At 38.0% G+C, this 24559-nt stretch overlaps 1 protein-coding gene across 1 annotated transcript in view; it reads right to left on the bottom strand.

Moving 5' to 3' along the window:
* ARID1B (AT-rich interaction domain 1B) overlaps positions 1 to 24559 on the bottom strand; it is a 409766-nt gene that overhangs the window by 239123 nt on the left and 146084 nt on the right. The window contains 1 exon segment of the mRNA XM_089922181.1: positions 17194 to 17304. Within this exon segment, the coding sequence (XP_089778307.1) occupies positions 17194 to 17304 (111 nt within the window).

Below are 24559 nucleotides of genomic sequence, written 5' to 3'. Positions count from 1 at the left end.
AGCAAATCTGACTGCATGTTTGAAAAAGCCTATAAAAATGTTACAAGCAAAACAGGAAAGCCTGTGTTAATAATGCATAAACCAAAAGAGAAAAAAAGCTACCCATTTAATGGAATAATGCTTTTATCCTTGCAGTTAAAACGAAATAAACCATGACTATTAATCTAGTAAGACCATGTAAAAATGTAATTTTTAAACATTTACTAAAAGGGGATAGTTCAGTAACCACTCTAAAAATCAAGGCCTTGTGTACAGCAGCATTTAAACGCTAAATACCAATCTCCTGTCTGTGGACGCCATTACCCACCCTGTCGCCATAGCAACGCTAACAGTATGCCTGACTTCAAAGACAAAGATGTAATTTCAGACTTCCAGCAGCCAGAGGGAGTGGTAAGAATATTCTACCCAGGCGGTGTCAGCTGATGATAAATTATAAAAATATCCAGGAAGGTTATGAGGCGGACTGTACCATATATTCTCATATTCCCGGGGGAAGACTTACATTAGTCAAACACACTGGGAGATAGCAAGAGTAAAACAAAAAGTAAACAAGAAAGAATCTCAATGGAATTTGGTTTTTTTCTTTTTTAAAATTACATGGTACAGACTTCTGCCTTCCTTTTCTCTTGCTCCCATGAGAAAATAAAAATAGCTTCTACCATCCCCTTTCTCATTCAAATTAAGAGTGACTGAAGATGTGCATGGCTGTTCCAAGGGACTTGCAAAACCACCTCCATAACTGCTACTCCTACGTTTGTGAAACTCCAGCATTTGTCAAAAATTGTTTTAAGCACAAGCAGCCAGCTAAGGGAGCAAAACTGATTTGTGCACTTCAGCTACTGGAGAACAGCTACCCTAACTCTTGGAGCTTTTTTCCAGCCACCCAATCTAATCCCAGCATGCTCAGGATATTTTTTTAAGCCCTCTGAAGGGAAAATCCTGAAAAACAATTTGCCAATTTACAGGTTTTTGTGTCGTAAAAAGAAAAATACCATAAATAAAGCTGACATACAGTGTTGTTTCATGATTTTGCAGCCGAACAGTTTTTAAAAGCACAAGCCCTTACAGTTGAGAGAGCCACAAAATCCTGAGCGAGTAATTTTCCTACCGGTAATGAAATACCAACGCTGGAGTTAAAAGTCTTTGAAGATTCTCTACAAGGAGGAACTACCAAACTAGTAGGACTTGCTTTTACTTGAAGGAAGTTGTAAATGACTAGACTGGCCAACAGATGAACAGAGGTAGTTATATTATAATGCTATTGTTGTTTTATAAGAATAAATATATGTTAAATTTTCTTTTTGTTAAATTCCGTTGTATGGTTTAGGGCTCAGAAAAGCCCCATTCCCTACCAACAACAGGAGCGCAACACAGCTGCCCCTTTTCAACAGATCTGAAGGACACACCCTGTTCCCCTTCCCTGAAAAGGCTGATGAATGGCCAAAAGGGAAAGATAACTGTGGACTCAAATCAGGGCTGGTGTCAAGATCCTTACCCCCATTGGGTCACTGGCCCACACCCACTCTCTCTAAAGCATAAGGTACAACCACCAAAATATAGCTTAAGTCTAAGTTTTTTCCATGGCTAGTCCTGAGAGCTCGGGGTGGGATATATAGATATATCACGCCGGCTTTAGCGTTCCTCCCCACTAACACTCTGAAGGAACTAGACAGATTATGGATTTATCCTTTTTCTCCTGAAAAACACATCTCCAACTTTATAATGTACTCAAGCCAAGAGGTACAAGAAAAACAAATCATATAAATTTTGCCACAAGAGATAAATTGGAGTGGCTATAATTATTAAGTCATTTATTGTAATGTTTGTATTGTAAAATTTAAGCCATCATCAATCTCACCAATTAACCTTAAGTCCAAATCTTATACCCCAAAGATTAGCAATCTTCTCCCATAAAAACAAACAACAGGAAAACGCCAAATTACAAAACAAAATGTCATTTATTCCTCAAAACAAAATAATAAATTGATAAAATATACTCTCTTTACAACTGAACTATTTGCTTTACTAAATGGCTTTCATCCTACAATATATAATATGCTTACAAAATAATTACTTTTAAAAATTACTGCAAAATGAAGATGGTTCAATAAGCTACTCATTTGGACAAAACTGCTGAATTTATAATTGTGACATTTGAGCAAGTTATAGAAAAAAATAGCCAATCATTCATTTGTGTAACAGGATGCCTAATTTAGGCCCTGGATAATCATCCCAAGTAACATGAAAAAACTTAACATTATAAAAACCCAGAAAACCCATATTTTGGCATCATTATTCATTATTTTCTCAGGAGTATATGTTCATTTATAGAATATTTCCTTTTACAAAATAATAGGGGAAAAGTGATATTCCTTCTTTAATAAATGTTTTCTGCATTATTTAATAATTACATAACCTCATTTCTCCCTCCAATCTTGATAGTAAGGAATGCAGCCTTAAATTTAATCATTATTTCTGGTACTGCATTATCATCGTTTGCTTGTGTCTACCTTTTAAAAACATTTTTTGAAACTTTGTATTCTGCTTTGAGTAGTCTCAGTTTATACAAATGTTTTACTGCAGGTCAGCTCAAACCCTTTTTAGAAGCAGCCAGGTTATAAATTCTATATAAAAATATCATAGGAAATGAAAACCTTCTGTCACAACAGGACTCTTTGAGTTAAAAGTGGCCATGGGTATATTTAAAAGTAAACAAATTTATTTATAATTCATAGGGACACATGTTGAAAGACATCCAAGCTCTTTTTTTAAACACTTTTGTAGATGAAAAAAATCCATATTCTTAAATTTGGCCATTAAGTTATACAGTATCTGGGTCATATTTTATATCGGAATGCCACAGTATAAAAACATTCAGTCCAAGGCCAAAAAATGTATTAATTACATTAAACTTTATATATTTTAATAAGAAACAATGTTTGTAATGTTTATAGGTAAAGTCAGAAGTAAAACTGGCGATGGTCAGTATAATACACAAAGGATATGACAAGATAGTCAATAAAATGTTGGAAAAAGGAAAATATCGAATCTATTTACAACTGTAAAGTCATATTCATTTCCTCTATGATTTGTCCAGGTACCTTTTCACTAGCTTCCATTGCTGGCTAAATATGGTTGACTTATGAATTAACCATTTGCTGAAGTGCCCTATTTAGGATATATACTTTAAACATCAATTAATACAACTGTCTAAAAGAGCAACACTAAAAAACCGGGTGTTTCTCCCCTACAAAATACCACCTGACTCACAACAACATATATTTATTTAACATCACTGAAATCAGTTGAGATGAAAAAAGGCAGAATTCAAAAAGGTATTATTTCCTACATCGATATAATTATTTAGGCATGTCTAGATAGATAGACAGATAGATAGATAGATAGGGTGTGTGTATGTATTTGACTTAAAAGGATATCTTGTTATTTTACCTGCAGTCACGCACTAGAGATGTGTCATCAGTCACACCTGCTTTTTCCTGGATGACTACTAGGGTTCACACAGTTCTCTCAGAAATCTGAAAATCCTTTGTGAAATCTAAGGAGTTCTAAAAAGCAGACTTCACTGCTAGCAAAGTAGATTTCTACCCATGCCTTTGCTTATGCCTTCTTTTTCTTTTCTCTCTCTTCTTTTAGGTGATTTTATTTCTCACTGATAGTACACAAGCTGGAAGGAGCAAGGAAAAAGTAAACTCCAATCACTGCAGCTGTTTAGTTAACTACATTGTTATAGTTAACTAAAAAAACCCATATAAAACCAGTGACCACCATTACATTTTTGAATTATCAATATATTTCAATTGTCTAAACTATTCATCTGTAATTTTTCCTTAGTAGTTAGCCATGAGATGAACCCTAGAGGATTTTGCCTCTTCATCCCCATCCTAGCCCTCCCCCAATAATTCAGTCTGCAGTACTTAAACCAAAAATTACCCGCAGTCATGCACTAAAGATGTGCGAAATGCAATTTCAAAGCAGCAGGAGGGCAAACAAAGGCTAAGAAGTTGACATTTATTGAGCACCTACATAGGTCACAATTACTACACAAGAGGTTTTATATGTGTTATATCTCTGGTGATGCAGAGGGGTCAAGGGAAGTACCAAGCAGTCACACTGAATTGATGGCAAGTGTGAACGTGCTGTGTCAACCATAATATGCATAATTAGGTACACTTTTCAAAATCTGATATCTCAAAACAGGGCCAAAGTCTAGTCAAAGATGACTAGAACTTTATTATTTTGTCTTCATCCCTATAAAAATAGAAAGTGCAAATTAAGTCAGGAAAAAAGTAGTAAAAATAATAAAATTCCTCACGAAGCCACTCAAGAAAGCCAGCATGATCGTTACTCTATCAAGCCAAGTGATCACAAAAGTGCTGGCAAACAGTGTTCTCCTTTTTCTAAAACCACTAGCGCTGATAATATGTGATTAAAAGCCACTTGAATGTCTTGTATAAAAGGTGAATATAATTTTGATATAGCCATCACTGCTCTTATACTTTCAAATATTTAAGACTTCCAGAAAATGACAAATCATTTCCTTGAAATAACACATACTGAAAGTATGAATTCTTCAGATTCTATAGATGGTTCTCTGAAGGTAAAATGAGATAATATGTTAAAATACTTTAAATAACAGGCATCCTGAACACAGACCTGTTTTCTTGTTGATCTCTTATTGCTGAATTGTTATAGGAAAGAACAAACACTAATAAGCTAGTGAAATAATTAAAATTTTATTTTTATTTCATTACAGCTAAAATTTTAAACAAAGGAGGTAATCAATAAATGATTGTTAAATGTAATTGAAATTTTCTGTATAAAGTGAAATCTTGTGCCTTTATAGTGGATATCAACGTTTAGGCATGCTAGCTCAGAAAAGCCTAAATGTAGTAACTATGAAAAGTAAGAACACTTGGGGAAATTTGCACACATTCATATTTATTCAAGGACACTCATGATTTTAATCAAAATTGGTAGAACGGTTTTATTTTTAAAAAAAAGAAGGACTTTAGGTTTAACAACCAAAGTTTACAAGGACACTGAGGTGTACGCAGGAACAGGTATATGCAGACAGCTGCTATAACGGAATGAGCTACAGACTCACTGTAACTCCACTGCTGTCGAACTTTGAGGCAAGTTTCCTGCCATTTTTGAGTCTCTATTTTCACATCTGGGAAACAGAATTTTTAAAAATCTGAATCAAATTAAATACGTAAAAATACACACTTTTTTTTTTTTTTTTTTTTGTGGTACGCGGGCCTCTCACTGTCGTGGGCTCTCCTGTTGCGGAGCACAGGCTCCGGACGCGCAGGCTCAGCGGCCATGGCGCACGGGCACAGCCGCTCCGCGGCATGTGGGATCCTCCCGGACCGGGGCACGAACCCGCGTCCCCTGCATCGGCAGGCGGACTCTCAACCACTGCGCCACCAGGGAAGCCCAAAAATACACACATTTTAAGAACTCATTTATATTAAACTTTTGCTCTGCATGTAGGAAGTGAAATGACTACGCTTTAAAAATGGAAGAAAAAAGTGGGGAGGGCCTTGATTTAAAAACAAACAAACAAGAGAATATCCCTTCAGAGTGCACAGTTATCTCCCTGAGGTCCCATTTCCTCTGCTGGGATTCAAATGTATCACAGAAATTCATGGTGCTTAAAGGGGTAAACCATTTCTAAAATAGAACATCTTTCAAAAACAGCATGTTAAAACTAGATTCCCTGCCCCCTCCCACAGTCACCCTAAAAGAAGGAAAAAAACAACAACACACACACACACACACACAAAGACATAAATTTGTATACTAGTCTCACAAACCCATATACTCAAAATAAGTTTCAGAAAAGAAGAAATTATGAGATAACTAAGGAATGTTCCTCCAAAACGAATTGGTACAACAAGAACAAAGTCTAAATCATTCAAAAGTAAACCAAACAACACAATATAAAGTAACCCGTCCCTACCCAAGGAAAGGAACATTTTAGGATATAAACTTACCGCACTGCCTTAAAAGCAGACATGGTGAGACCAGCCACGAATGCCAATCGAAAAAAAATAATAATAAAGTTTCTTCTATTTCTTGAGACTGTACTCTTGTCTTATTCCAATTAGAGTTAGAAACTCTCTGGAATGATCTGCTGCGTTGTTTATACAAACTCTGCTATGATATTCTTCAAATCATCTCCAAGAATTTAAATGAAATGTAAAGTTATAGCCAATGCAATCATTCTTTTAACATCAATTCCTATTTATGACAGTATTTTAACCCATGTAAAGAACGATACAAAAAATTAAGGCTTTGGTAGCAAAGATGAATTGCTTCCTTTTGGGAGTTTTAGAATTCCAGCACAGTTATTCAGGACTTGCCTTTTAATCTCATAAAATCTCTGGGTATTCTTTTCTCCGCAAACCAACTCCCCACCACCATTTCCCTGTGTTTGTCACCAACACCACCATACCTCCTGGTCATTTAGTTTAAAAACTTAAAAGCATCTACCATTCATCCCTCCCTTTATTTCCACAACTTTCTCCCTCTGTGTTCTCACCGCTATCATTTTTTAATAATCTGACTCAACCTCATTACTGAGATAATACAGTAGCTCTAAACTTGTCTCCCTGTCTCCAGCAGTAATAAAGGCATTTTGAAAAATGAACGCTTTTCATAACTAAAAGGCATGGTACAATTCACTTGTCTTGGTAACCTAAAAGTCCCAGACGTTCAAAAATAGAAGAATGGGGTGGGATGTGGCTTTGAGCAGGCAAAACAGATGTCAGGAAGTCCTGTCTTTAAAGTTCATGTGCTCTACCTAGGATATTCACTAAAAATCGTACTCTGGGCATATTTATTCTTCTTTTACTAGCAGTTTCTAGTAACAACTGAAAATTTTATTTATATAAAACACGACATTTTATAATGGTACCAAATAAATTATTTTATATATATAATAAATATATTATTATTTTGAAGCCAAATTTTCTCCAGATACAGATACTTACAAAAGACCAGCCACATATTTTTAGTGTCAGAAGGTACTAAGTGGCTCACTGCACTCAACCACCCAAACCCAGGGGAAAAATAAAGACTAATGAAGATCCCTACTTACATTAGAAAATGTTGGAAAAGAACAAAGAGTATCAGTATCAGGGCAGGTTTCAGATGGGGGCAGGATAATGCTGTACTGTCCTGTCACTCAATGGCCTCCAGGTTCACTCATTCTAGCCTACTTTGAGAGAAGACATTTACCTGTGGATCAGGTATAGTCTATGCCACCGCCTCAATGAACACCATTTTGTGCTTTGATAGAAAGAGAAGTAGGGACTTCCCTGGAGGTCCAGCGGTTGAGACTCCCCACTCCCAACGCAGGGGGCCTGGGTTCGTTCCCTGGTCAGGGAGCTGGATTGCGCATGCCACAACTAAGGATCCCGCACACCACAATGAAGATCCCGAGTGCCGAAACTAAGATTCAGTGCAGCCAAATAAATATTAAAAAAAAAAAAAGAAAGAAAGAGAAGTAAAATAACAAGTAAAAGTAAGACTTGTCACATAGCATTCTACCCAAATCAAGACAGCAAGCTCCAAAGACTTAAAAGGCACACAGAAACAAACTATAGAAATGCAGGGGGCATTAAAACTGGTTTGGGTTCATTAAAAAGAAATGGTGGTTTTTATGTCCCTGGGTTGCTAATATTTCCACTGGTGGTATATTTCAGTTTAAAAAGCAAAGAGTTATTATGCAATTACTTTACAATATACAAATGTAAACCTGGAGGGTCAGAAGTAAATAGAGACCTCAGGTGTAGGCCATCAGGACCTTCCTTCCACCAGCATAAAATTAAAATCCACTCACACCTGATCATCTTGGTTCAGAAAACTGTCCCTGCTGGGTTCCCACTGGTGCAGTAGGAAAAGGCATTAGACTGTGCATTACAAAGCCAAGATTTCATTGTCCTGCAGCTTCCTTATGTGTCTTTTCTACCCCCCACTTTAGCAGGAGGCCATAATGTTACCTGGAATATGTACTTTTCAACTTCTCACATGGACTTTTCTTCTCCCCAGGCTTCCCCGACTCATATACATCAGACTCCCAAACTGATCCCATGGGGAGAGAGGGGAACCTCTGCAATCCCTGAGATGTTGGAGACGGAGTCCACAAGAAGGCCCACGGCTCCCGCATGACCTAAAGAATAAGGCTAGGCGCTCACCTAGGCAACCCCAAATCCTTAAATATGTTCAAAGGCAAATGGCTCCTAAGAATATGGGAGAGGGGCCACCAAGGGCATACACAAGCTGTTAGTGAAGATTTCAAGATGGCTGCACTTCTCTCATTCAACTTCTCCCTGAAAGCAAAGAGTTCATTTTGTCAGTGCTTTTCTTATATACTAACAAACAAAGCCTTTAACGTAAAATCTAGGAGTCGGAACATGCCCTTTCATTTTTCAGACAAGGACACACACGTCCTGAGAAGTGACATGAATTGCTCAAGACCAGAACCCTGGCTGAGACTTAATCCTGCCTCTGCCATACAGCATCATCATTACAACAGGTCTCCAGGTCAATACATATCATTTTATCAAAACAAAGTCATCATTCCTTCCATACAAGTCATTATAAGCCGTTCACTTTCATTTCTGTGAGAAGGGGGAAAAAAAGGCAAGTGATATAAAATGCTTCTAATGAATCATTTTTATAATGATCTGATAGTAAAAAATGTTACAGTTAACTATTTCTATCAGTCCAGTCTAATAATCAGGTACTATTTAAAACAAGAGAACTCTAGAAAATTAGCTATCAATAAATGAATACTAAAAACTATGGGTTTAATTTTAGAATTAATGTTCTCACACACGCTGAATGGGGACAACATGCACAGAGGCACACAGCACGCAGATCCCACTGCAAACGAACACTACTCTGAACACTTGAAAAAGTCAATGACAGCCCGGTAATGAAATAAAGGGAAAAAACGCACACACCACAATCTAACATTGTATAAAAATGCAGGTCGTATGGGAAGAGACAACAATAGTACCTGGAAACTTTTTTTTTTTTTGAATAGAATGCATTATGAAGAGAAGTGGTTGAGAAAGCTTAGTCACTTTTTTGTGGCTTAAAGCTTTTTTCCCCTCTTTTATTCCGGGCTTAAACAAAGTTCAGTGGGGCATCAAACCGCCTGTTTTAAATTACAGTCTGTATTTTAAAATAGAATGCATGCACGGCATGTTCCTGAAGCTAGGGGGTGGGAGTGTTATTCACGGAAAATTGAAGGCTTGTTGAGTCAATAATCTTCTTTCACACAGTAACAATTTTCAGCTAAAATTTCTTGACCCAAACAAAGGAAAACGAGACCATTCAGTTATTTTACAATTTAGCAAAGGCAAAGAAAAAAGATGAGAAAGAGGGAGACACCTCTAAAATTTTACATTGTGAAGGAAAAATAGAAATTTTTGCTCTCAGGTAAGAACCTTCTCTACATGTATTTATTTCCTCTCCTAAACTGACAGTTAATATTCAAAATAGTTCCTTCCCGTTCAAAAGAAAAATAAAAGCAATCAACCAGTCCACAAATGCTACTCTGAGCTCCTGTTGGTTATGTATCTCTTGTTACATGCTCAGATGTGTGCCTTCAGTTACATACAAAGTGGAAATCTGCAAACTAAAATTTACTTCCCAGCTAACTTGGATAATGTAAAGTAAAATGCATTCAACTCAACATCTTACAATGTCCATGCCTGTATAATCTGGAGGAAGCCCGCTACCCCTTCTAGATGCCAGTGAACAGGAGAAGCACCAGGAAGAAAAGGAGGCGGCTTTCTGGCTCAACATGCCAAGAACTGCCATCTGTGGAAACTGAAACGGCAGGTTAAAATATGAAAAGGTACCTCTTGAATATCACTCGTTTTTTCGTTCTAGCATAAAAAATTAAAATTAAAACTCGAAGGAGCTACGCTGCTGATAACTGTCCTACTGGAGCCCCCATGCCCACATGTGAGAATCCCTCACACACACGGCTCTTTGTGGTTTGTACTAAAGCCCAACACTGCTGCTCACCCCCTTGTGCTCAGAGACGGCCCTCTGGTAAAAGAGGCTTACGTCCAGGTATGGTTCTGCGGCTATTTGCATTCAGACCTGACAGTTACGTGCACCCCAGCCTGTGAGGCCACAGAGGAGTCTCCATGGCCTCTCACAGGTCATCTGAAGAGCCGAAAGGCTGGTCAAAACCTTCCAGTCTCCCATTTGTTACAGCAAAATTTGTATGCTGACTTTCCTATTAGCCAGGAATATCTGCATTTATCATCGCTTACTTAATGAGCCTCATTTATCAACTACAGATCATAGTTATCCTTCTATTATCAAAACCAATATCCTGAAAATCAGTTATGCTTCAGTCTCTCTTCATCTCCAGTTTTGTCTAGTGTCTATTTTTTACAGTACTCCTTCATTATTTTTTTTTTGGGAATTGACAGTCCCATAAAATGGGTTAAAATTCATTTCCCCCATATTTTAAATGGAAAGCTTCAGAATATTATGTACAAAGGTCTACAGGAGGTGCTTAGTTCAAATGTGTTTTTAAAAATTAAATGAATTTCTGAAAATAATGCATCACCACTAAGCAAATACCTCAGCTATAATGAATTTAGAATTATCCATCTATTTCAAGAGGACTGAAAGATCTCAAATTAGAAACACTTTGCACACAAACATTCGAGTTATTTAAAAACAAACTATAGTTCTTTTTAAATATTAATTTATTCAAGATTTCCATATATTTAGCCTGCTGTAACCTGGAAGAAATCCAAACTGGTAAGGTTTTATTGAACATCCATTTACAGAACAAATATTTACGTGGAAGATGGTTCTGAAAGAGAGAGAAACATACCTTCCCACTTCCTACGACTTCTTACCTTGCTCAAGGTTTGAGTATTTCCCCTATTTTCAAAATATCACAAAAATACTCTGGGGGATAAAATTACAGAATATCACATCTTAAAGAAATAATCCATGTGGGAAAATAAACACCTGTCAGAGTCACTATCACTTTTCCTAAATTAGGACTTTCAAGTAAGGTCTTTTCATATTTCTCTCAAACTGAATCCAAAAAGAACTGTCGTCTCCATATAGGATAGACCAGAGACTAAAATTACATTTGCAAATTATGGTAAATCCTAGGTAAGAAACGGAATGTTGTACGCTCCATTTAACACTTCTCCAAGATATCAAAATGTGTCTGTATCTTCAGTTTCAAAGTTATGCAAATGGTTAACTGTGTCTGCAGATGCTCTCGCTGACAAGACACACCCTTCAGAGAACCTCCTGCTCCATTCACCAGGTGCCCACTTTTTAAGACTTCCATGACTTCAAGACTCAACATACCCTGACAACATTTAGGAAACACTGATAACAGACAGCTGATGTCTTCAGCTGCACGCAGGGATTATCACTGCTTGAACACTGAGAGAAGAGGGACAACAGTTTAAATTTCTCTTTTTATTAACTTAGAATTTTTTAAATGTTCAGGACGATTTGAGAACGATCAATCAACAGAAGACAGTTACACTCTTAACCTTTTAATGACAACCACTTAATTCAAGCTCAAGATACAAATTTTAAAAAGTTTGGAAAAAGTTCATTCAGCAGCCAAACATCTAATTCTTACCTGGTAGATTTTAACTTTTGCAAAAACCTGACAACTAACAGGTTAAGATCATCTTAACAATTTGTATTCTTAGATGGATTGAGAACTTGGTAAAGGCAAAACCCAGTTAAAAACTGCTCCGCCTAGCTTTTCCAATAGTTGCTAATTGTTCATAGGAACTCTATTATCAAATCCACACACTTAAAATGTCCCTATTAACATATCATCTTTCATACATGCTTCCAAAGTACATGACCATTTACCCCTAACCCAACATGTGTCATTAAAGATTTATAAAACAAACACACACACAGAAGTATTCTTTTTCAATAAAGGGAAATCATTGCATGCCCTGTTGCTAATACCTAACTCCCAAAGAATATTCTTGGTAATAACAGTTTTTCAACCATTCTCTTTCAGGCTTCCAATATCCTGTTTAACACCCTCTATTTCAAAGAACAACCAGCATATACCACCTCCTTCCTTTCACAAAGGGGAAAAAGAATACGTTTTATCTAAACCTCAATACTTCCTTCTAATTGCAAGCTCAACAAAAGTGCCATAAGCACTGTTCCACAGGACATTTAGGGTTTTTACTAAACTTGGACAGATCAAACCCTTTTCATGTCAACCTCTTTAAATGCTTCCTATTTAAGAAAGAAAGGGTCAGAAAGAGGTTTTCAATGACCTGATGGGCCTTCGCAAAGGCCTTTAGAATATGACTGATCATACTCTGTATCTCAGGTAAACAGAATAACGGACCTGCTATCTGAAATACAAACCGGTGGCAGGTCTCTCTGAAGAAAAAAACAAATAAGTTATTTCTAAACTGAGGAGTATCAGCAACTCTTCAGATCCCTGGAGGAGAAAGCACTATTTGCTTAGAACAAGGAAATTACGGTAAATCCTAGGAAAGAAACGGAATGTTGTACGCTCCATTTAACACTTCTCCAAGTTATCAAAGTGTGTCTGTACCTTCAGTTTCAAAGTTATGCAAATGGTTAACTGTGTCTGCAGATGCTCTATAATAATAGTATAAACATGTATTTACTGTGTTCACTGAAATCATGATTACTGTTTGTCAATTTATTCACTTTTACAATTAAAAATATATATTATGGTGTTCCAGCGCATAAGACTCTGTGCTCCCAATACAGGGGGCCCAGGTTCGACCCCTGGTTGCGAAACTAGATCCCACACGCATGCCACAACTATGAGCATACATGTCGCAACTAAAAGATCCCGCATGCCACAGCGAAGAGCCTGCGTGCCACAACTAAGACCCAGCGCAGCCTAAATAAATAAATAAATATTTTCCTTAAAAAATATACATTACTAAGAAAAGAATGTTTCACACTACTTTTAGATTAATTATACAAAAGTGCCCACTTTTTCTTCTCTTGAAGGTTAAGGTTACCAAAGTAAAACTCAAATGTCATTTTATAATAAAAGAAAATAGTTTTAGGAATAAAACCACCCTGCCAATACAGATACCACATTCATATAATCCTTTAGTATCAGTAGCATATGGAGAACATAGGCTCTCCTGATGTCAATTCAATACCTTGGAAAAGATCCTGTAAGCAATTAAAAGAAAATTCTGCAACTTGGGGAAGAATGTACTGAAAAATTCTTACATAAATTCTATTAGGAAAATACTTACTGAATAAAACATAATAAATACTGTGAAAAGATTCTAGTCTGTTGAGGGTGAGAGGGAGAGGCAAGACAATTATAAAAGTAACTGCAATAGGGCTTCCCTGGTGGTGCAGTGGTTGAGAGTCCACCTGCCGATGCAGGGGACACGGGTTTGTGCCCCGGTCCGGGAAGATCCCACATGCTGTGGAGCGGCTGGGCCTGTGAGCCGTGGCCACTGAGCCTGCGCGTCCGGAGCCTGTGCTCCGCAACGGGAGAGCCCACAACAGTGAGAGGCCCGCGTACCGCAAAAAAAAAAAAAAAAAAAAAAAAAGTAACTGCAATAAAAGGATGACTAGTAAATGCCATAAGAGATGAAAAAGTTTAAAAAAGACTCAACAAAAAGTGTATTAAATCATAGTTTGGGGGTCAGAGTGTAAATTGAGATATACTCAATGTTTATAAAATAAAGGAGTTGATAAGCTATAGCATTTCTTTAGACCTTCCACTGTATATTTTACTTAATGATGGCTTCACTTCGTATCAATATTAGAGGTAGAAAAAAACTACAGAATGTGCTCAAATTTTAAGTGATAATATTCCAAGGAGATAGAGTCAGTTCTTCAAGCTAATTTTTATGTCACATGCTATATGTTAAAATTTGTTAGTAATGGTAACACCAGTGATATGTAAGCTAATGAACCTCAACAGGGAGAAGGCTATATGATTAAGAGGTATAGAAAGCAGTAGACATTATTAAGGAAGATTTGTTCAGAGCTTAGGTCTGAGTGCATTAAGTGAAAAGCAAATATTACTGGTCACGGCACCAAGACAACAAGACGACAAATATTAAGTTATCAGTCATTGGCTTCATGTGGATGAGCTGAAGAACTCGGTCAGATGGAAAACACAACTGCATTAGCTGCTGAAGATCACCAAGAACTTAATGAAATGCAAATACAGACAAATACCAATTTAAACAATGGTGAGAGGACAACTTGCTGAGAGAAGCAAATTCTAGATCTAGCGTAAGAAAATGCCTTGATTTCTTGTAATGGAAAGTTAACTGTATAACAAAAACACACTACAGAAAATACCCCACATGCAGAAAAACATTACAAACTCTATCAATCTAACTCAACTTAAGCAAAAATTTAAGAAACAACTACTTAAGAAGCTTCCTTCTTATAGTCACATACATAATGGATAAAGATTTGATTATACATTAGAATCATTTTTACCACATATTTTTAAACATACAGATAAGACCCACAATTTCCTTGGTTCAAAATTACAAAACAAGAGATTACAAATATGATGGATGGCCTTTAACCTTAAGTAAAAAGACAAAATTTGCATCACTAACACTTGAAAAGGAAAAAACACAGCAGAAATCTACAAAAGACCTAATAAATTCAGACGTGATAACAAATACAGTTTCATGGTACTTATAGAATCAATTTATCCAAGTTAGAGTAAAAATACATATTAGAGCCATACAGAATACCAACAAATCTCTCCCCAAAACTGTAATTACCTTTGTTTTATATAACATATTGATGCAGTGTCTATACCAATAAAAATATATTTCTAAATTCTATATAGAAAAACTTTCTACACAAACAAAACCTGTTGAAAGGAAAGTGGAACACCAAAATTCATTTAAATAAAGCCAATTTTCATCTTAAGAGGTTGGGGGCAGGAGGTTCAGTTAGGTACAACCAACCAATCTACAATTTGTCCTTTATTCAGTAACTGATGCTTCTATGTACTCAGCATAAAACCTGGAAACTTTCCTCTCTAAAAAAAGATTATTGAAATGTTACTGAGTATATGGGTATGGTATGCGCCAAATGTCATGTATAACATTCTTTACAAATGCCGGTTCTCAAATGTTTAGAAGTAACATAATAAATCTTACTTAATGTAAACATGTTTGAAATTCAAATTAAAATCAAAATTAAAATCAGCATGCTATTTATCTGTGAGTTACAAAAACAAAAAGAAACCACCAATTAGGGCGTTTCTTTTTTTAATAGCTTCGTAAGAAAATTTATATTATGAGCAACCTTAAATCCCCTAGGGAAGGAAGTAAGATAAACATTAAAGAATAAAGTTAGCCATTATATGTATACAAATAGAACCATCCAAAAGACTTAAACTGTTGAAGAATATATTGGTTCACTTCCTAAAATACTCTGAGCTCCTTTTCCAGTAATCAACTTTGTACCATCCCAAAACAGAACTCTTCAGTTTTCTGGGACTACCACACTTCATTCTCCCCCAATTATGCTGTACAGTTAGCTGAAAGTCAACCATTGATTCCAAAGCAGAGCAATGAAAAGAAGCATAGCCTAGTAGGTGACACAGAAGTTCAAATGGATATGAAGAAAGCAGTACGCTGCAAACTATTCTTATAGCTACGTAGAAAATCGGTATCAATCTTTAACAAATTCTCCAACCTGTAAAACAGTACACATCACCAGCCAATGACAAACCTAAAAAGTTGGGCTTATCTAAAACACTAAAAATCCTGTGGTAAAAAAGTAGAATTCACTGTCAACCACTGCTCACCTTCCCATGAGTCAATTTAAATTTCCAAATGTTCGGCAAATGTTGCATTTATCAACAGCATTCACGTGCATTTGCGGATGCAGGTGTGCGCGCACGCACACGCACACACACACACACCCCATGCTCACCAAGCTCTGAATTATCTGCTGAATAAAAAAGCTTACAGCTTAGAACACAAGAGTCCATTACCTTTTTCATTCCTTCAAAAACCAAATAACTAGATAATAAATATTCCAATGTGACTAAAAAATGACCACAGTAAATTTTACCCACTTCCCACCATGGAAATAAAAGCTGTAAAAATTAGGGTTTCAAATACATGGGCATCAGATTCAAAGATATTACACATCCTGTAGCCATCACTTACCTTCTACTCTACGGCTACATATAACTTAAAAATGGGTATGGTATGTGCCAAATGTCACGCATAACATTCTTTACAAATGCTGGCTCTCAAATGTTTAGAAGTAACATAATAAATCTTACTTAATGTAAACATGTTTAAGATTCAAATTAAAATCACGGCTAGTCTGAGTTCCTGTCTTAAATATGACTTCTTAATAGAGATTAAGCAATAACAATGTCTTCACATCAAAATATTTTAACAAGGAAATATATATAAAAATTTGTTTGCACAAATATATTCTTTGAATTTTTAAGGAATATCTCATTTAAATGAGGTTGCCCATGGGGGGATAAAAAAAAGAAAATTAAGCACAGGTGAACTACTTAAGGGCATTAACATGTAACCTATAATTTAGCTACTACTCTAGTCAATATATACCCAATAATTTGCTAATGGAAATACTTATAAGCTGTATTTTCCAATTTTAAACTAAAATACTTTCTTTTGGGTGAAAAAAGATTGGGTGACTTCTCGTTACATGAAGTCCCAGAAGAAATTCAAACTACCACTGGATGCTTTATCTCATTCTTTGCCAAATGGGAATTTCCTTTACATATAACTCCTATATAGATACCTCTGTTCTGAATCACTACCAGAAAGCAACAGGCTATGCAAAGCACAACTGTACAAAAGAAACACCTTTCTGCCACAAAACCTATCAGCCAAATATAAGCTTCCAATTGGACTTAGAGATACCTACAACACTGGACTCGGAGACACCTACAAATGAAATAGACTTATTCAGGACTACACAGCTCCTTTGAGAAGGAAACTGTAAAATAAAAATTAATAAATCACAAATATACCTGAAATCCATAAGCTTCTCCCCCAAGTCTCAATATAAAGTAGAATAAACAAAAACCAATGCTCTTTTTAGAAATCTGTAACTCAATGAATTTCCAAATCAGTACATTAATAGTCTTACTGGTAAACTTGATGGTCTTTCTTGTTGTATTAAGTTCAAGTCTTCATGGTTGGGTTTTCCAGGAGCCAGAGGAGGTTGAGACCTAGTTCCATAGCCTTCCTGAGACATATCCTAAACAAACACAAATATAAAGATACATCTCAGTGAGTTACAAGCTTCTTTGGTAATCAAGATGAAGCAAAGGCTTATCACAAAGTATCAACTCATCTTACATTTAAGCAGACATCTATGTTATAATTATCATTTCTGTAACACTTTCTCAAAAGCAAAAATAAAATACAAAAAGGCAGTGAATCATCAAGAGCAAAAATACATATAATTAACAATTAAATTTATTATGCAACCATACAACCTAAAGACCATATTTGAGTTCTGCAGGAAGGTGACAGTCAGTAATAGAAGGGAAAGAAAGCCAGCTATAACCAAACTCTCTTAAACCATAGCAAACCAAAAGCTCATGTTATTATTTAATTCTGATTTTGGCTGAACCGTCTTTAATATTACCTTGAAAATGTAAAATAATTAATGAAAACTTTATTATCAACTGGCTTTTAATATGCCCTCTCAGCAACCCAAAAAACAACACAGTTATTAAGCTGACAGTATCCTGGGGTTTCTACAAAACCAATAAACACTCACGTATAGAATTTCATGTTCACGTGGCACAGTTACCAAAGAACCACAATAAAGAATAAAACGGCAGTGGGGAACAAAACACACTAAAAAAACCTACTGAAGTAGAGAAACTTATCAGTAACATGGCCTTTCTGGCATCCTGTTGAACACTTTTCCAGGAGGAATTCTGCATGGTTTCAGTATTATGCTGAAATATAAACCAAATACCACACCAAACTTACTGTATGTCAGATCTCTAGCTGTTTAACTATGCATGCTCAGTTACTAAACATTCTACCCCCATTTACACCTGAAGTCAAACAGCAGGACAGAGTGTAAAATGCTTATTATAGCATGTCTTAATTGGCACTGAAAGTTGAAGAACCAGTTTCTGATTGGGAAGAAAAAAAAAGAATGGAAAATATCACTTAAAAATAAAATTCTCTCCTTCTTCCCTGTCAGTTTAAGTATGTGTTAGAATTAAAGAAACACAATATACAAGTTCTATTTCCCCTGTTAAATTCTCAAAATATTACTTTAAAAATTAATGTTAATGAGTTGAAACCCTATAAAAAGCTTCTGCTGCCCCACCCCTTTCTCATACAGTATACACTTAAAATGACACAGCTTCTTAAGCCAAGAAACTTTGGACCAATAGCTGGTACTGAAAGTACACAAGCTGTACAAACTAGACTTAACTAGCCAAGTGTTGGTGCAACCTGCCTTTAAACAGGCTCTGAAGCAAAGAGCATGCCAACAATCCAGCATTTCCCAAGCAACTCTTCTTCCTTTTACATAAACCCCCCAAACAACCAAGCAAGATATCTAACCTCTAACAGCAGTGCAGAATGCCCAGTCAGTACTATACTTTAGTAAGAGAATTACACTCAGTTGTCCAGGTTTCTATCTGATAACATTTAGTGAGGTCTCCGAGCACAGGCAGCCCAAGGATATTTAAAAGGGCAGCTCCTCAGTCTGGCTGCTGGCAGAGGTTAACAATTAGAGTGGTGGTGGTTGGGGGGGGGGGGGGGCGGCGGCAAAATCTCTCTCTCTCTCTCTCTCTCCCACACACACACACACTACTTGCTCTGGATCCCAGACTTTCACTTGTCACACGGACTTCCAGCTGCATGTCCTGCAGGTCCCTTTAGATTAACAGCGAGGACTTCAAAATCAAGCCAGGAACAAGGCCTCCGTTCAGGGACCTTCACCCTGTTACAAAAAAACCCCCACGAAGGGGCAGAACAGCCACGCAATGGGCAAACAAACTAGCAGATCCCCACCTGTGCCTCAAACACACACATGTGCACACAAGGTTTACGGGCAGTGCTTAGACACTTGTTTTAGTAAACTGTTAAGAAACAGGAACAGGCTCATATGCCCTATGCTTACAAGCCTTTTACATTTCCTTTTGTTTTCTCTTTGTGGCTAAATGAACTGATTTTTAAACGAGCTGAAAAAGACCGTTACAACTACAGTAAATACACATTTTAATGTGGATACTGTCCCCTCTAAAATAAGCAACACTGAACGAACAGACTATGAAAGCCATCAGGAAATTTTACTATGACTTTACATTTCATTTTTTAAGGCTTAAAATTTTTAAATAATTAGATTCCACCAAAATCTCAAACACTATTCTTAACCACAAGAGGCTTTCCGTTATTAAATACAGCTGGAAATAAAACCAAAACAAAATTTAGTGAGAATCACTGAAAATGGAACTTGTTCTGCTTCAATTTATGTTTGAACATAAGGATTAATTTAACTGAGAGAACATCCAGCAAAGGTACCAGGTTTTAACCTAAAACAACCATCATCTACATATAACTTACACTGGGACTATAAAGGCTACATTTGGCAGCTGTAATAAAGATATAAAAGTTATATATCATAACAAACCTGAGGTTTTTCCCCTTCAGAGCTATACTTATTTTCTGGTAGATACTTATTTTCATCTCAGGAAACGTAAGTAGGAATAAGTAATTTAACAGACAAGAAGAGGCCAATGTCTATTAGAAAATAAGAAATACGTTCAACACCATATTTTATAAACAACAACTAAGCACAGCCTTCATGTTTAACACATCACTGCAGTCTCTGATATTCAAAAGTTTAAACCAGTGCGCACTAGTTTGCACACTAGTTCACACACACAGATTGTCACTGTGACAAATACACAGCTGTGACCATGTAAGAGAGCATCACACTGTGATAATGCTACAACGCAAAGGAGCCACACAAGGGAAGTGTGGTTTATCCTTTCAGAGTCCTTTATCAGTATTATTTTTCTTCATCTCACTCACAAGCTTTTCACCACTGACTGATTCTGGTTTTAACCATCTTTATGCTATAGATCAAAGGTAAAACAGAGACTGACTCACAAAACAAAAAAAGTGTGAAAAGAGCTTGAGATAGGGGCATGTACACATTTGTTTCAGAAGTTTTCACTTAGATGTTACTTTTAACAAATGCCTAGGGACTTCCCTGGTGGCACAGTGGTTAAGAATCCGCCTGCCAATGCAGGGTACACCGGTTTGATCCCTGGTCCGGGAAGATCGCACATGCCGCGGAGCAACTAAGCCCGCGTGCCACAGCTACTGAGTCCGTGAGCCACATGTACTGAGCCTGCGCTCTAGAGCCTGCAAGTCACAACTACTGAGCCCACGAGCCACAACTACTGAGCCCGTGTGCCACAACTACTGAAGCCCGCGTGCCTAGAGCCCGTGCCCCGCAACAAGAGAAGCCACCGCAATGAGAAGCCCGCACACCACAACAAAGAGTAGCCCCCACTCGCGGCAACTAGAGAAAGCCCGCACACAGCAACGAAGACCCAACGCAGCCAAAAATAAATATAAATAAATAAATTTATTTTTTAAAATGTCTAAACATTTATTGAACACCTTGTATGGACCAGTCCCTTCACTGGGTGCTTAACATCTTACGGTGTAAAGGATGACCAGGAAGGAAACACTAGTTATACTGTGCTATTGTGAGGAAGGATAAGATCAAAACTATGTCCTGGCTCTAGTGTAGAGGCCAAGAGCAGGAGTACTTCTGTTTTCTTTTATAATGAAATGAATTAAGTACTAATGGGAACATGGGACTATGAAGAAAATGTAGAATAAAATGTCAAGAACAGGGCTTCCTTGGTGGCACAGTGGTTAAGACTCCGCCTGCCAATGCAGGGGACATGGGTTCGAGCCCTGGTCCAGGAAGATGCCACATGTGGCAGAACAACTAAGCCCGTGTGCCACAGCTACTGAGCCTGCACTCTAGAGCCCGTGCTCCGCAACAAGAGAAGCCACCGCAATGAGAAGCCCGCGCACCACAACAAAGAGTAGCCCCCGCTCGCCTCAACTAGAGAAAGCCCACGCGCAGCAACAAAGACCCAACGCAGCCAAAATAAATAAACAAGTAAGTAAGTAACATCAAGGACACATAAAATATTTGAGGGGCTTCCCTGGTGGCGCAGTGGTTTGAGAGTCTGCCTGCCGATGCAGGGGACACGGGTTCGTGCCCCGGTCCGGGAAGATCCCACATGCTGCGGAGTGGCTGGGCCCGTGAGCCATGGCCGCTGAGCCTGCGCGTCCGGAGGCTGTGCTCCGCGACGGGAGAGGCCACAGCAGTGAGAGGCCCGCGTACCGCAAAAAAAAATTGAAAAGGAAAAATATTCCCATGGTATGAGTTCAAAAGATACAAAGAGATAAACAATGAAAAGAAAGACTGTCTCCTACTTCCCAGGATCCCCTCCACAAAGCTTACTGCTAATAGGTTATTTATCTTTCCACAATCATTCAATGCACAACCAAGTATAAATGTGAATTTAAATCCTTTTTCCTTTAAAAACAACTGGAGCGTATTTGCTATACACAGTCTATTCTGTGGTCCCTTAACAATACATTATATATCCCCTTCTATATCTGCACCTAAACATCTACGTTATTCTCTTGTTTTTTGCTATGCAGTATTGTATTAGTCAGTTCTGTGACTTATTTAACCAGTCCCCCACTGATAGACATTTAGGTTGTTCCCAGGCTCTCCCTACTTCATACAGCACTATAATACACATCCTTGTGCATACATCTTCAGCTGAAATACTTCTGTAGCGTTACTCTCCACAAGGGGAACTTCTGCCAAAGGGTTGGTACATTTAAAATTTTGATGGAGGCTGGCAAAGTGCTTTCAGCAAAAGGAGTGTCAATTAACACTCACAGTCTATCACCTGGCTAAAGATGTTTACCTTAGCGTCAGGGTATTCCCAACCACAGTACAAAAGGCAGCAAACTCAGACCAGGGGAGAGGTGGGAGGACTGGTAGATAGTAACAGAAGAAAACAATTTAGACAAACAAACAGTTGTGGTACTAAGAGGTTGGGGAGGCTAAGCCAAGAAGCTAGCAAACACTGGTTGTCTTTAGAGTCCTGCACAGAGAGCTTCAGATCTGAAACAAAGGCAACAGGGAGCCACTATGGCTTCTAGATCTAGAATGTGATGATTCTCACGTTATTTAAGAAAGGTTTTTCCAATAATCACATGAAGTACAGATGTACCAGAAAGAGAATGATGATGGTACTTATTACTACTGCAATAATCTAAAGTGAGGTGACGAGGATCTGAGTAGCCTCATAGCATCTCACAATATCTAGGTCAGAATAATTTCTCGCTCCTTCTCTCTTCCTGCTTTGGAAACTCCTATCATCATCCCAAACCCTAATGGGAAACAGATAGGGTCCTGGCACGTAAGACACTGTAGTGGAGAGGAGGGTGCAATCAACTCCACAGAGAAAATGCCTGCTGGCCACACAGGGCTGCCAGTCACATGAACTCGTCACTCTGCCCATGAAACTTCCCGTGCTACTGACCTATTTTAGTTTGTAGATACATAAATTTAAAATATCCTTTCCAAAAAGAAAACAATATAAACCTATAAAGTATCCACTTCGAGAATGGACCAAATCACCCCCCTGCCTCCTCAGGAACGCCCTAATGGAAAGAGTACGATCTAGGACAGCTGACGCTGCAGGCAGGGCTCCGTGACAGGTGCTGTGCACACTCCACCTTTATAATAACCCCAGGAGATGGTCCCTATTATCTATCACCTTGTTTTTTACCACGAGGAAACAAAATCTTAAGCAATTTGCATAGCTAGTGTCTGAGCACATTGCTAGCATCTCTACGTGATGGACAAATCTTCATTTCCACCCTAACTGTACTCTACGGACAACTGTAAGCGTTAAGCACTATCATAAGGATTTGATGTAATTTTAACTTTTTAAGGTATTATCCTAGCTTCCACCTATTCTCCTAAATTCCCTTTCCAAAAATTACGAATCTTAAGTATTTTGTATGTGGGATACTTCCAAAACATTCAATTATAATATTATGAATTAAAAAGTATTCAAACTCCCACAAATCTGAATACAAGGCCACTCTACCTACTACTCGTTATCATCAAATAGTCGTTTAAGGTCCACAGGCTGATGGAAAACAAGATAAAGAGACCCATCTTGCCTCCTCAGATTATGTTCGCTTAAGGATCCTCTGCTGGTTCCTCTCTTTCCCTCCAAGGACTCCACGCAGACTCCTGGATGGTGATGATTCCCGAATCTCTCTACTTCAAGTCCCATATATCTTAACTGCATTATGAAGGAGTTCCTTGTACTCAAGGAGTCCCTTGTATGTCAAGAAATGACTCTCTTAACTGTCCTCCTCAAATCTGATCCCCTTCCTTCAAGGGCCACCTGGTCAAGGGCATCACCATCCACATGGACTTCTCAGAGCCATTCCACACCCCTTACCTCTCTCACCATCCATATAGACCTGACACATGACCAGACCTAAAATCACTGTCAAGTCCACCCCCTTCATCTTCCCTGCAGCTGTCAGCTCCTTTACACTACAGCGTCTTGCCCGCCACGCCACCAGAGCAGACTTGCTAAAACACAAATGGCCATGGTGCGCTACTGCCTGGTAAGGCCTCCTCCGTGGTGCCTACAGAATGAGGCCCACAGTCCTTGCTCCGGCACAGAAAAGCTCATCAAACAACCTCCAGCTGCCACCCCAGCTTCATCTTGGCCTTCCCCCGGGCCCACTGCAAGTCCTCAGCTTCACGCACTTGACTGCTCAGAGGCTTCCGCAGGGCCACCTGCCTGCACGTGCAACTCTCTCAGTCCAGGTGGGTGCCCTTCCTTCTGTGTCTGCGAAGCATCACTGTCTTCAAGATCCTGCTAGAAATTAACTCCTCCATTCCCCCAAACAACTACCTCACAACTTCAGATGTATTCTTAAAATACAGCATTATAAATTCTTAAACTATTTGTTTGTGTATCTCCTGAACTGGACTCTTACTTCCTCTTGGGTTCCCAGCGCTGAGCACCGACAGGTACTCAAAAGCCTGGTGCATTACTGACTGAATGCCTTCCAAGAGCTTACACTTAGAATTAGACACAGCAATACAAAATAAATGTATGAGGACAAACATAAAACTGAACAAAACTTGGGCTCATGTCCAAGAATATTTATCATGTTAACAGCTACACTGCCTGGTAGCAATATGCTACAAAACACATTTTGCTGTTTGTTACTGGCAGTCTTACGGCAAAAAGATGACTATAAAAGAATGTAGTAAAAAAACAAACAAAAAAAACTGGAAATTAAGAGGCAGGGAAAAGACTATCGTGATCATCAGTGGTGTCATCAAAAACGAGAAAAATCAAGACATCCTTTACCTCCTAATGATCAGAACAGCA

The sequence above is a fragment of the Delphinapterus leucas genome, chromosome 12 (genome assembly GCF_059928025.1).
Source record: "Delphinapterus leucas isolate spDelLeu-1000000601 "Yukka" chromosome 12, BTC_Dleu_Yukka2, whole genome shotgun sequence".
In the NCBI taxonomy this organism is placed as follows: Eukaryota; Metazoa; Chordata; class Mammalia; order Artiodactyla; family Monodontidae; genus Delphinapterus; species Delphinapterus leucas.
The sequence above is the reverse complement of the archived record's forward strand: the minus strand, read 5'-3'. Positions and strand labels throughout refer to the sequence as shown.